General features: G+C 42.5%; 1 protein-coding gene across 3 annotated transcripts in view; it reads left to right on the top strand.

The window, feature by feature from the left end:
* Positions 1 to 6038: 6038 nt before the first annotated feature.
* BUB1B (BUB1 mitotic checkpoint serine/threonine kinase B) overlaps positions 6039 to 14393 on the top strand; it is a 52094-nt gene continuing 43739 nt past the window's right edge. For 2 of the 3 annotated variants that reach the window (XM_034661173.1, XM_034661172.1), the window contains exons 1-2: positions 6039 to 6291; positions 9545 to 9691. In XM_034661173.1, the coding sequence (XP_034517064.1) occupies positions 6257 to 6291; positions 9545 to 9691 (182 nt within the window). In that variant the 5' untranslated portion in view covers positions 6039 to 6256. The remainder of the gene's footprint in view (positions 6292 to 9544; positions 9692 to 14393) is intronic. The other variant, XM_002913227.4, reaches the window with a different exon arrangement.

Here is a 14393-nt window from a genome sequence, read left to right as displayed (position 1 = left end):
CCCTGGTGAAAACCCAGGGATGGCAGCTGGCACAGCTCCCTGCCCTTGCTTCCAGGATGCCTACCGCCTTCCCTAACTCCTCACAGGGGGCCTGGATGGAGACTCAGAAACAGGATCAGGCAGATCCATTTCTGTCTTTTGGCTCCTAGGGAAAGATGTCTTTCTACCTTTGCCTGTCTCTGGACTCTCTTCTCCCTGCTTCAGTTTGGGAGCCTGGGTAACTTCCGACAGGCAATCTCTGTGGAGAAGGGGAAGCTGTGTGGTTCTGTCCTGGCTCAAGAGACTGGGGTTCACATCACTGGCAAGTTCAAGCCCAGCAGTGAGCTTTGCATTCTGAAATGGGAAGAATTCCTCCAATGTTGCTCGAGATGGTTCCCAAAATCTGGTATCACCCTGGTTCTCAGGCTCAGAATTGTTTTAAGAAAGGAAGAATGTTGGTCAATCCTAGGGAGGACCCACACCTTCGGACAAGGTCAAAAAAAAAAAAAAAGCTAGGAGATAGGAGGGTAGAATTGGGAAGAGGCCAAATAACTTGTCACCTCACTTAACTCTTCTCTGAATCATCCCACTTCTGGCCACAGTCAGCTTCTCACGGTGCGATCCAAACATCTCCATGTTGGCTCCCACATCCAGCCAAACTAAGTTGTTTCCAAACATCCCATTCTCTTCCAGCCTGTGGGCCCCTGACCTCTGGCCTTTCCTTGGAAGAGCCATGCAGAGCCCTGGAATGCCTCACATGGCTGGGCCTCTCAGAATGTCAGAAGCAAACTTTCTACAGTCTGCACTGGGCCGCAGGAGGCAACATCTGGGAGAGGGAGCAAGGAAGCCGGCCTGGCAGACAAGCAATGGGAGCACCAACATAGCCACCCCCAGCCACGCCATCCCCCTGTCAGCTTCCCCACATTGCTAGGCTCTGCCAAGAACCATCCCAATTGTTGTTCACCTATCATGGCATCACCACCTCCTCAAATAAGGACAGATAGGCCTCACCGCTATGGAGCCACATGACCACAAGTGACAAGATTCCACTGGCTCCGCCATAAACACTGATAGGCCCGGGGCCACAGCAACCACACACGGTGCTTTCAGTGACTTAGAAAAAGGAGGACCCCCTGAGCAGAAGAACTTTTAAAAGTGTCTCCTCTGAGTGAGCAAAGCAGGAAAAAGTGTCCCATTTGTGCCTCTGGCCAGTGCTCTTGGGCATAGCATAATCTGTATAACTATGTATGTGGCCTTGATTCAGCCCCCCTTTCACAGCCTCCCCTAGGTGGTCTGGGTACCTTCCAGAGCTCTTGTGCTCCCCCACGAGTCTTCCCCACAGTTACCACCCAGCATCTGCCACACTCCTCCTTTCCTGCTTCATTTCCCTGGTTGACGGCTCTACCTCCAAGGCCACTGGAGGATATTCACCTCTGCTGGGGCCGGCTGGGAGGGTGCTGATGTCCAGGCACGGAGTAGCCCCCCAGTGCTCTCCAAGGCCTTTCTGGAGCACAAACTGGTCAGGATAATGGCAGGGCAAAACAGCCCAAATGCATACTTCTTACCAGCTACCTAGCTTATTTAGCTCCGCATCTTACCCTGTTTCTTAACAGCCCTGCCATATGATTGCTTCTTTTCTCAGCTTATGGTCCTTTTTTTTTTTTTCCTGCCAGGTGCAGAAAAGTTGATAACCTGTATTGCCTCATTCGGCATGTATATTTCTTGCATGTATCAGTATGGAAATTCTGGGTCAGGCAATTTCCAATGGTTTGAGAAGACCCATGAAATGTAGGGGAGATCTGCAGAAAAGCAGAAAAGACCTTCCATGGAATTGAAGAGAGACAAGCCCAGCTCCTTGGAGCATTCCCTAATACGCTGTCGGCAACAGCTACTGTGAGATACGACTGGGTAGAATCCAGTGGCCCCAGCCCTGGGCTAATGCATTTTTTCACCCTTCACCTCCCTTCCTCCTGCAAACACAAGATGGTTTGGATTATTATGCTTCCTTCTCATTGGTTCTTCTACCTCAAGACACTTCATCACTGGTAAAGACAACATGCAGCTGCTGCCCTGATTGGCTGATCTGTTGCTGGGGTGAAGGCCAGCAGGGTGATTCTGCTTTCCCAGATGTGGTCTCCTTCAGGCCCCGAAGATACACACCCCCATTCAGTCTCTCTTGACCTTCCTCCCACCCCCAGATAGTCCCTCCTTCCTCTTGTGGCTGCACAGTAAACAATCAGGCCATCCAAGGGTTCCCTGGGGAGACCCAGAGGTTTTCTTCTTTGCAGTGGTTAGCCTGCTAAAATAGGATTCATATAATCCATGAAGGCAAAATTGGGGGAAATCAACCTTTGATAATCAAGAACACACACATCTCCACCAGACCAAGCAAGAGGTCATAGATTTTCTGACAACTAAATCCCTCTAACAGCCACTAATGCAGATGAGTATGGCTTTGCATGGAAAGCAAATATGTAAAAACTCGGGGCTTGCCAGTCCCCAACTGCTACCAGTCGCCAGGTGTCTGAAATTCCACCATTAAGATTTATTCCTTTACAAATTTTCTTTTCCTGGGGCCGACTGTTAGAATACAAAGAGCCAAGTCTGTTCTGAAAGATGTGCGAAAAGCATGGTCAAATGAGTTCAGAGACACCAATGTGTTTTAGCACCCCCTGTGATAGGCAGAATCATGGCCCCTAAAGATGTCCATGTCCTAATCCATGGAACCTGTGGCAAAAGGGACTTGGCAGATGTGATCGACATCCAGGACTTTGAGATGGAAATGTTCAGCCTGGATTATCCTGATGAGTCCAATATAATTGCATGAGCCCTTAAAAGCAGAGAGATTTTCCTGACTGTGGTCAGAGAAAGAAACATGGTAATACAGAAGCCAAATCAGACAGACGCCATGTTGCTGGCTTTGAAGATGTAGGAAGGGGGCCACCAGGAAAGGAATATTTGTGAATGCCTCTAAAAATTGGGAAAAAAGAAACAAATTCTCCTAAAGGGCTTCCAGCAACACAGTCCTACCAACACCTTGTTGAACCCAGTGAGGCTCGAGGCAAACTTCTGACCTGCCAAACTGTAAGATGATAAATCTGTTGTTTTAAGTTACCAAGTTTATGGTATTTTGTTACAGCAGCAATAGAAAACTCAAATACCCCTTCCCTTAAAGAGTCATAGGGCACATTGACATACTTAAGGCTCAAGGGAGCCTTTCAGTAAAGATACCCATTTAAGTCAGCATTTCAGAAACTTATTTGAAAACCACACCTTTATTCCCCTGTAACATCTGCTAGCATCTTAGAACATGATGTGGAAAATATTGCAGTAAAGCATTAACTGTTATTAACATCTTAGTGTGACTTAGTTCCTGTTTTCAGTGTGATAGCTAGGTGAGAGAGAACAGCACACAGGACAGGCAAGTTTTAGTGGGCCAACAGAGGTCTAACGGGGTGAACTCTGGGTACAGGAAGTCAGTGGAGAGAGTGGGGAATGGAAAGGAAGTGGACACATACTGGAGAAAAATTTCAGCTGCGACACAACCTGTGTTGTTACGCTCAATAGTTTGTGCCAAATCTTCCCTACCTTTCAGGTTGACCATCTTCTCCACAAAATTTGCCCTGACCTCCTCCTCTCCCCCAGGCCTGGGCTGGAAGGCCCTCCAGGTGTCTCCATGGCCCCCTGTGTTTATTTCCCTCTGCCTGTGGCAGCAATGTACTGAAATTGCCTGTTTATTTGTCTGTCTCTCCCACTAGCCTGAAGTTGCTAGAGGACAAGAGCTGTGTCTGGCTCACTGTTCACATCCTCTGTGTTCCCTCCCATGCTCGGCACATTGAAGTCCTCAGGCTGAGTCTCTGTCCTACCCTCTTGGGACCAGAAATGTAATGAGCTTAATCCTGACTTTCTTCACCATCAGTGAGTGCTGTGAGGCCCATAACACCACTCAGCCACAGTCCAGCCCAGCAAGAACTCACCTTCCCAGTAAGACTATACAACACCTTCTGTCATATCTTTTTTTAAAAAGACCTGCCTTCCTTGTCTGGTTAAACAAGCAGAGTTTAGCCTGAAAGTGTTCCATGTTGTACCACAGTTTGTGGTACAAGCAAGGAACTCACTAGGCTACAAGCAAGACAGATGAAAGGAGCAAATGCGCAAATGCCGCATCTTCCAACATGGTCTATAGGAAGCAAATGGAATTAAGCAGTTGGGGATGTGAACAGGACACTCTGGGGAGAGGAAAAGAAGGGCTAGGTCAGTACTGGTGTGAGGTGAGAAATAAAAGAAGCCAGAGAGAGAATCCCATACACCACCTCTCCCACAATCCAGGAAGTCTTCTTGGATGTGAAACACTTAGAAGTAAAGTGAAACCAAAATTTCCTGTGAGGAACCACCCCTTCCCCTCTCTCCTCCCAAGATGAAACACATGATTTGGGCCTGAATGATTAGGGCCCTCAATCTGCTAGTTCCAGGGACTGGGGGGGAAGTGGCAAATGAGAGTGCCTTCTGAGTCTGAACTTGAACCTGGAAGGACAAAGTCCTGTAGCTGTTACTCAATGGAGAATGACAATAAACTAACATAAAAAAGAGGAGAGGTGAGAAATGTAGAGGGTCCCAGTCCTGGTAACACCACATGAGTCCTGGATTAAGTGTATCTGAAATCTTTCATTTTTTAAAAAGATTTATTTATTTATTTGAGAAAGAGAGAGCAAGCAAGACAGCACAGGCCGGGGGGGGGGGCAGGGCAGCAGAGGGGGAGGGAGAAGCAGGCTCCCCACTGAGGAGCCCAGGAACCTGGGATCACAGACACTTAGCAACTGAGCCACTCAGGTGCCCGGAAGTCTTTTATATATGAGCCAACAGACTCCCTTTTCTGAGGAAGTCAGTTTGAGTTGGATTCCCATTCCATTGCAATCAAGAGTCCTGATGATGTGGAAGAAAGAAGAGTTTACATAGTACAAGAAAATGGTGGAGGAGCACACAGCTGGCTTAGTCAGTAGAGCCTGCAACTCTTGATATCCATCTGGGTTGTAAGTTTGAGCCCCATGTTGGGTATATAGATTACTTAAAAATAAATCTTTTTTTTTTAAGATTTTATTTATTTATTTGACAGAGATAGAGACAGCCAGAGAGAGAGGGAACACAAGCAGGGGGAGCGGGAGAGGAAGAAGCAGGCTCATAGCGGAGGAGCCTGATGTGGGGCTCGATCCCACAACGCCGGGATCACGCCCTGAGCCGAAGGCAGACTCAACCGCTGTGCCACCCAGGAGCCCCTAAAAATAAATCTTAAAAAAAAAATGGTGGAGAAACCTGAGAACCAAGAGGCAAGAAGTAGTGAACACCTACTCCCAGCTCTCCTCTCTGGTAACTGCCACCTCTCACCACCCCCAAGTTCAAGGTAGGAAGACTCCCTTTTACCTGGGTTTTTTCAAAAGACCCTTCTCCCTTGGTCACAACTGAACCCACCATATTTTCTTCCTCAGGAAACTGGAACTGGGACTAAGAGCCCAGTGCCAGTGGAGGCTGGCATCCTGAAGATGAAAAGATGCCAAACCTTGGGAGGCAAGGCATAGCTATAATTTCTGCCTGTGAACTGTGCAGTAGAGAAAGGCCATACATCACATTATAGATGAGAAATTTGAAGGTCAGAGACACTATATGGCTTTGCCTAAGGTTGCATACTTGGTACAATTTTCACAGAACTAGAGTCCAACTTTTCTGAATTCAAAAGTTAGGCAGGAAACAGCTGGGTCAGGATACCCTAAAAACTCTAGACGTGTGAGCAGCTTAAGCCAGACAGCAAGGGATGATCACAGCCTGGCCAGCCACCGAAGAAGAGTCAAGCGAAGCGCAAGTTTTCAAACACATCAAAGAAATTCTGGTGCTGAAAGTGTCCCTCGCTAGGCTCGAAGACTTGCTTTAGAGCACTTGCAGAGAATTTACACAGCCACAGACTCCGCGGAAACTACAACTCCCATTATGCATCGCGACTGCGTGGACTAAACCCGGGATAAACTACAAGCCCCAGAATTCCTGGGGAGAGAGATACGCGAGTACGAAGGGGCGGAGGGGCGTATTCACGTCGGCCGCGCGGGACCGTTAAATTTGAAAGTTGGAGGGTTTGTGGTGGTTGGTTTGCCAAGGAATTAGGTGCAAACTTTCGTCCCTCTGGTCGCTTCGTTAACCTCTAAGCGCAGGTTGTAGAAGGAAGCCCAGGCGGTCTGCGGCCCTGAAGAAAGTTCCACGGCAGGACGAGGGCCTGAATCGGGAATGCAGGATGGCGGCGATGAAGAAGGAAGGGGGTGCTCTGAGGTAGGTACCCGAGAAAGACTGCCGGGAGCTGTGCCTGCGAGACCCAAGGGTGTAGCCTGTGACAGAGGTTCCGCTCAGAGCAGTTCAGAGGAACACGGTCGGGAGAAAAGCCTGCGGCTGAAGCCTCCTTCCTGCTGGAGTCGGTGGCAAGGGTTGGTGGTGAAGACAGGGTTAGTTATCATCGACCTCATTGGGGTGAAGGCACGTGAGAACTCTGCTGCATCCAACTTCAAAGCAAAGGAGACTGTGCAACCCCAATGGTACAAAGAACTTGGAATTTATAGTGTGGTCTGGGTATCTCCGCTCAGCCATTTGCTAGCCCTTTGACCTTGGACTCGTCTCAGTGTGGGAAATGCTGGTGGGTGGTGGGATGGTGGAACTGGGTGATGGGCATTAAGGAGTGCACTTGTTGTAATGAGCACTGGGTGTTACATGCAAGTGATGAATCACGGAATTCTACCTCTGAAACTAATAATACAGTATATGTTAATTAAATTGAATGTAAATAAAATAAGAAAAAAGAATAGCAGAGATATAGAAGTTGCTACTTAAATATTGAAATCATACCGTAATTTCGTAAATAAAATCACACTTATCTTTTTTTTAAAAATATGGAAAATGTTGATGAATCCAAAGTATGTGTAAAGTAACTGCCTCCGAATAAGTGCTAAACAAATGGTTGATGCTTCCATATCAATGGCATAATTAGAAATATAAAAAGCCCTTTTCTGCATGCTTCCTGCTTTTCCTTATATAAATACATATCAGTTCTTCTAGGTTGCAATTCTGAATGCATTTTTTTTAAAGATTTTATTTATTTATTTGAGAGAGAGAGTGAAAGAACGCCCAAGCAGGGAGTGGCAGGCAGAGGGAGAGAGGGAAGCAGACTCCCTACTGAGCCAGATGCAGGGCTCTGTCCGGTGACCCTGAGATCATGACCTGAGCCAAGTCAGATGCTTAACCTACTGAGCTACCCAGGTGCCCCGAGGTATGCATTTTCATTATGGGGTACACAATACTTAAATAAATGCCATGTGGAGAACTCTTTAACTCATGCAACGATTATTTATTGACTACCTACTAAGCACGAAATATGGCAAATCAACAAAAGACACAAAAATCCCTGCCCTTGTGAAATTTAAGTTCTGGGGTGGGATGAGGGTGGGGACAGCAGACATAAACAAGATCTAGAAGATCTAACTAGAAGTTAGATGGTTAGTACGAAAAGAACTAAAACAGTGGGGAGTAGGGGCATTGGTGCCAATTTAGATAGTTTTGAACAGGGGTCTCATTGAGAAGGTGTCATTTGGGTCAAGACTTGAAGGAAACTGCCCTGCGTTGGGCTCCCTGCTCAGCATGGAGTCTGCTTCTCCCCCTCCCTCTGCCGCTCCCCCTGCTTCTGCTCTCTCTCTCTCTCTCAAATAAATAAATAAAATCTTAAAAAAAAAAAAAGACTTGAAGGAAACTCAAGAGCTAGTCAAGCACATATCTGGGGGAAGTACAGAGGTGTGGAGGGTGAGGGTTGGGGGAGGGAGCTGCACCTGGCAAGTAGCTGGAGCCAAGTGAACCAGAAGAGTAAAAGGAAATGAAGGATGAGGTAAAGGTGAAGATGTGGAGATTGTAAGGACTTGGCTTTTACGCTGGTTCGAAAGTCATTGGAAGGTTTTGAGCAGAGGAAAGATATGATCTGATATGAGTTTCGATAGGTTCACTGGCTGCAGTGTTGAAAAGACCAAGGCAGAAAAGGATGAAAGTAGGGAGACCAGTTATGAGGTTATTGAAATAATCCAGGCAAGAGGAGATGGTAGCTTGAGCCAGGCTAGAAACAGTGGAGATGATAAGAGGTTGATTTCTGAATATATTTTGAAGGTAGAGCCAACAGGCTTTGCCAGGTAACTGGAGGTAGGGCATAATGAGAGGGGTGTCAAGGTTGGCACTGAGATTTTTGGCTTCAGCAACTGGAAAAATGAAATTGCCATTTATTTGAGATGAAGGAAGACTGGGAGGAGAAGATCTGGAAGGAGGCAAGAGGAGCAAGGAAGGGAGGGGAGCAGTCCCAGCTCAGTTTGGGACATTAGCTGAGGTAGTTTAATTGCTATTTCAAGATAAAGAGAAGAAATTCAGATGAACTTAGCAAACATTTATTCAGTGCTTACTAGAGTCAGATTCTATATTAGACCATGGGATTGTGAAAATAAATGACAAGGCCCTTACATTTATAAGATTCACACAATATAGTTAAAAAGATGTGAGTAGTTACAACCTAAATTATTAATCACTTACAGTTTACCTTCTTTAGAGTTTTCAGCTGTCATCTAGACTGAGGTCACATGTAACTTTCACTTCATTTTGAAGATTGGTGCCTATCTGTCAGCCAGAAGTAGGCATCTGTCTGACAGTTGCAGAGCTCTGTAGTTCAGAGCACATACCCCATATGGTGATTACCTCCAAAAAACTTGGGGGAATTTCCCCATCAATAGGCTTGATAGAACTGGGGGTGGGGCAGTTGTGATCAGTAGATTGTATTTTTGTCTGCTTCTGCTGTGGGCTACCTGTATACATATAAACTTCAGTTTTAAGTTATCAGTCGAAACATGGGTGTTAGTCTGACAAACTGCTAATTTTTTTAAAAGATTTTATTTATTTATTTATTTATTTATTTGAGAGTAAGAGAGAGAGCACACAAGCAAGGGGAGGAGCAGAGGGAGAGGGACAAGCAGACTCCAGGCTGAGCACAGAGCCCACTGTGGGGCTCGATCCCACAACCCTGAGATCATGACCTAAGTTGAAATCAAGAGTCAGATGCTTAACTGACTGAGCCACCCAGGCACCCCTGTTTGCTAATTTTAAACTAAACAAGATGATGCATTTAGTGGTAAGCGTAGAACTGTGTTTTGTCTACCTTGCCAAATTTATAATTGTTTCCCCTTCTTTTCTTCCTTAAACTTTATTCTTATAACTGTCCACTGTACCCTAGCTGCTTTCTCTCTTGTTAGGCAATACTACAGCCATAAACATGGAAACCAGGTCACAGAAAGACTCAGACACTTAAAAGTATAAGAACACTACTAATGTGCCAGCCCACCATATTCAGCCCAAAGATCGTGAATAATCACTTCTTTGAAAACATTTACAGTAATCTAGTGATATAATAATACTTATATGTATTTATATGTTTATACACACACACACACATATATATGCTTACATATACATATAAATATGAAATTTACTTTTATTTCACTCTTCATAGTGAAGCCATGTCCTTGGAGGGAGATGAGTGGGAGCTGAGTAAAGAAAATGTCCAACCACTAAGGCAGGGGAGGATCATGTCCACACTTCAGGGAGCATTGGCTCAGCAAGAATCTGCCTCTAACGCTACTCTTCAGCAACAGAAACGGTATGTAGAATGGTGGGGGGGGGTGGTCAACCTGTCATCATTCATCCCCAGCTGTAGTTGGTAATGGAGATGTGGATCCATGCAGATTGGTATAAGAAGTACTTCACACTTGATAGTGTGAGACTCTGTTTACCTGCTTTTTCATCACACAGCAGCCACCTAAAGATCTCCTCGAGTATGATTAAGAACAAGAACTATAGGATTACATTTCATTATGGAGCAGCCAAACTCTTGTATCAGTAGAAATAGATCTTATACAGGGGACAATGAGAAGCAAAGTAAAGCAAGTATCATATTAAACAATATTTATCAAAAGTGTTATGTCATGCTGGATCCCTAGATAGAATTAACTCTTTAATAGCAATCAGTTAAAGAAATTGCTTCCTTGGATTCTGAGTACTGAGGGGGAGGGGATCTGCTATCTTGTATATATAGTCAATTTTTAACTTTCTAGGAAAGTGTTTTTGAGAGTCTGCCCAAAAGAAATAGTGATCTGCAAAGAAAATATAAACCTGAGAGAAATTAAATTTATACTAGAAAGTTTCTCATGAATGATTTAATGAAGTCTGGAAAAGGAAAAGCTGAAAATACTACAGTTGGCCCTTGAACACCACAGGGATTAGGGGAGCCGACCACCATGCAATAGAAGATCCATGTGTAACTTTTGACTCCCCAAAAACTTAACTATTAAAAGCTTACTGTTGCCTGGAAACCTTACCAATAACATAAACAGTTACCACATATTTTGTATGTTATATGTATCATATACTGTATTCTTACAATAAAGTAAGCTAGAGAAGAGAAAATGTTAAGAAAATCATAAAGAGTTGGGGCGCCTGGGTGGCACAGCGGTTGGGCGTCTGCCTTCGGCTCGGGGCGTGATCCCGGCGTTATGGGATCGAGCCCCACATCAGGCTCCTCCGCTATGAGCCTGCTTCTTCCTCTCCCACTCCCCCTGCTTGTGTTCCCTCTCGCTGGCTGTCTCTATCTCTGTCGAATAAATAAATAAAATCTTTAAAAAAAAAAAAAAAAAGAAAATCATAAAGAGAAAATATGCTGACGGTACCGTACACTATTTACTTGAAAAAAATCCATGTACAAGTAGACTCGTGTAGTTCAAACCCATGTTGTTCAAGGGTCAACTGTACTACGTTATTCAAATGGACCTACAGAACTTGCTTTCTTTTGACTAATAGATGTTTGTTTTGATAAATATACTTTTTTCAAAAAAGTAAACTGAAGTATCCGTTTCTACCTTTAATCTCTGATAAAAAAATTTCACCATCATAGGCAATTTCAAAACTTTGGGTTACAATGTAATAAATATTCTCGTTCATCTCATTGGATCTTTAAAAGCATTGAGTTTTATTTCAGAGATGGTGTTGTTCTATTCTTAATTCTTCTTCCTGGTTTCTGTGACAATATACTAGAGTTTCCACTGCTCTAGCCTTCCTTTTTTCTTATTGGCTTCCTACTGCATTTTATCTAAGTCTTTTGTTCATTGCTCTGTGTGTCCTTAGAAATTCACGTTTTTCAGGATTATTTAACTACTATTTAACTACTATTTACATTTTATTGCCTTCTAAATGTCTTTTTATCTACCTGTAACATATAATCACTGGTGTATTAAATACTGAATCTCTTCTCTCATAAATGACCTTTCCATTTTAGTTAATGGTACTAAAACTCACTTGTATGATCTTACTCATTGCCCTCTTATCCTAATTTTATTTAGTCAGTTACTAAGGTCTGGGAACTTAAAGCATAATTTACATGCTATGAAATCCTCAGATTTTTAAGCATAACATTTAATCAGTTTTGACATGTATTTCAAGACACAGAACATTTTTATTACCTCCAAAAGTTCTCTAAATGCCCATTTGCAATCAATGTTCTTCCCTTCCCTCATGAAGCAACCAGTGATCAGATTTCTATTATCATAGGTTACTTTTGCTTATTCTGGAAACTAATATGAATGGGGTCATACAGTTCTTTAACTCAGCATGTTTTATTAGGCTTCTCATGTTGCATGATCAGTAGATTGCTCCTTTTTATTTTTAGTTGAATTCCATTTGTTTATGCATTTATCAACTGATGGACATTAGATTCTTTACAGTTTTGTGCTTCATGAATAAAGCTGCTATAGACATTCTTGTACAAGGATTTTTGTGGACTTTTTCATTTCTCTTAGAATAGAACTGATGGGTCAAAGAGTAAATGCGTGTTTAACTTTTTGAGAAACTGGCAGTTTTCCAAAGACATTATAACATTTTACACTTCTGTCAGCAATGTATGAGAGTTCGCTTGCTCCAAATCCACTTAAGTACTTGGTGGTGTCAATCTTTTTTCATTTTAGCCATTTTGGTGGGTATGTAATAGTATCTCATTACGCTTTTACTTGTCATTTCCCTGGTGACTAATGATGGTGAGCACTTTTTCACATGGTTATTGGCCTTTTATATATCTTCTTTTGTGGTATATCTGTTCAGACATCTTGCCCAGTTTTAAATTGGGTTGCAAGAGGACTTTATATAGTCTATATATAAGACCTTTATCAAATGATGTGTTACAAACATTTTCTTGGTGGTGTTTTTTAATAAGCAGAAGTTTTTCATTTTGATGAAGTTTAATGAATTACTGTTTTTCTTTTACGATTAGTGCTTTTTCTGTCATTAGATCTTTGCAAAGATCCAAAGTTGCAAAGATATTCTCCTGTGTTTTCTTCTAGTAGCTCTTTTGTTTTAGCTTTTATGTTTCAGTCTATGATTCATCTTAAATTTATCTTTGTGTGTAGTGTAAGACTGGGGTAAATTTTTTCCCACCTCTCCCATAAAGATTTCTAGTTGTTCTGCCTCCATTTATTGAAGAGATTATTTTCTTTTCACTCACTGAATTTCTTTATGAAAATTCCCTTGTGAAAAAAGAAATCTTTTGATTGTATATGTGTGAATTATTTCTGTCCTCTCTATTCTGTTCCATCGATCTAATTGCTTATCCTTTCACCAATTATACATTATCTTGATTAGCTTTATATAGTAAATCTTGACTTCGGGTAGAGTGAGTTCTCCAGCTTTTGTTGTTCTTTTTCAAAATTGTTTTGCCTATTTTTGGTCCTTTGCTTTTCCAAACAAATTTTAAAATCATCTTATCAGTTTCTAGAAAAGAGTCTTGTGAGATTTTGGTTGGATTGCATTGCATCATACATTTGGAGGATTGCTGATTTTTATCAGTAGTGTCCTAGATTTTTTTTTTTAATGATTTTTTTATTATGTTAGTCACCATACAGTATATCCCCGGTTTCCGATGTAAAGTTCGATGGTTCATTAGTTGCGTATAACACCCAGTGCACCATGCAATACGTGCCCTCCTTACTACCCATCACCAGTCTATCCCATTCCCCCACCCCCTCCCCTCTGAAGTCCTCAGTTTGTTTCTCATAGTCCATAGTCTCTCATGTTTCATTCCCCCTTCTGATTACCCCCACTTTCTTTATCCCTTTCTTCCCCTACCGATCATCCTAGTTCTTATGTTCCATATATAAGAGAAATCATATGATAATTGTCTTTCTCTGCTTGACTTATTTCACTTAGCATTATCTCCTCCAGTGCCGTCCATGTTGCAGCAAATGTTGAGAATTCGTTCTTTCTGATGGCTGAGTAATATTCCATTGTATATATGGACCACAACTTCTTAATCCAGTCATCTGTTGAAGGGCATCTCGGCTCCTTCCACGATTTAGCTATTGTAGTAGTGTCCTAGATTTTATTTTCTCACCATTTCTGCAGGTAATCGCCTCATTATCTCATACTTAAATCACCATAATTGTGGTTCCTACCATTTATTGAGTACTTAATAGGTCTAATCAACCTAGTAAGATAGATAGGTGCTACAGTAGTCCTGCCTGATCTGCGGTTTCACTTTTCTCAGTTTCACTTAACCTGCTGTCAGCTGTGGCCCAGGAGCAGATGAGCCTTCTTCTGACATATTGTCAGAAGGTCAGTAGTAGTCTAATACTACATTAGAATGTCTACATTTTTTACCTCACTTCATCTTATCATGTAGGCATTTTATCATCTCACATCATCACAAGAAGAAGATGAAAGATGAGTACAGTACAGTAAGACAGTTTGAGAGAGAGAGAGAGACCACATTCACATAACTCTTATTATAGTATATTGTTACAGTTGTTCTTTTTTGTTATTGTTGTTAATCCCTTACTATGCCTAATATATAAATTGAAGTTTGTCATAGGTATGTATGTACAGGAATAAAACATAGTATATATAGGTTTCGGAAGTGTCCTTAATTTCAGACATCCACTGGGGGTCTTGGAAACTATCCCCCTGCAGATAAAGGGGGGATTTCTTTATTATTATCCCCGTTTTACAGATGAGGAGACTGAAAACAGAATTTAAACAGCTTGTCTAATGTCACTCTGCTAGTGATTAGTAGAACTGCTAATTTGAACCTAGGGAGTCATGTTCCAGAGCTTTAAACTGCTGTGTAATTCTATTCTTCTATACGTTGTTTTGGAATTTGTTTATCTAATTTCCCCATGTTTTGTCCTTCCTGTTATGTTATCAGGCAGAATCTTGATTATTTCTATTTTTCTTTCTGTTTAACAAACCCTCAAACTCCAGTGCTGTTATTTTGATTGATATTAAACACTTAAAATGAATAAAAACGGAGGTGACACTTGTTT

This window comes from Ailuropoda melanoleuca, chromosome 5, assembly GCF_002007445.2.
Source record: "Ailuropoda melanoleuca isolate Jingjing chromosome 5, ASM200744v2, whole genome shotgun sequence".
NCBI classification, from domain to species: domain Eukaryota; kingdom Metazoa; phylum Chordata; class Mammalia; order Carnivora; family Ursidae; genus Ailuropoda; species Ailuropoda melanoleuca.
This window is presented reverse-complemented; position numbering and strand designations above follow the sequence as displayed.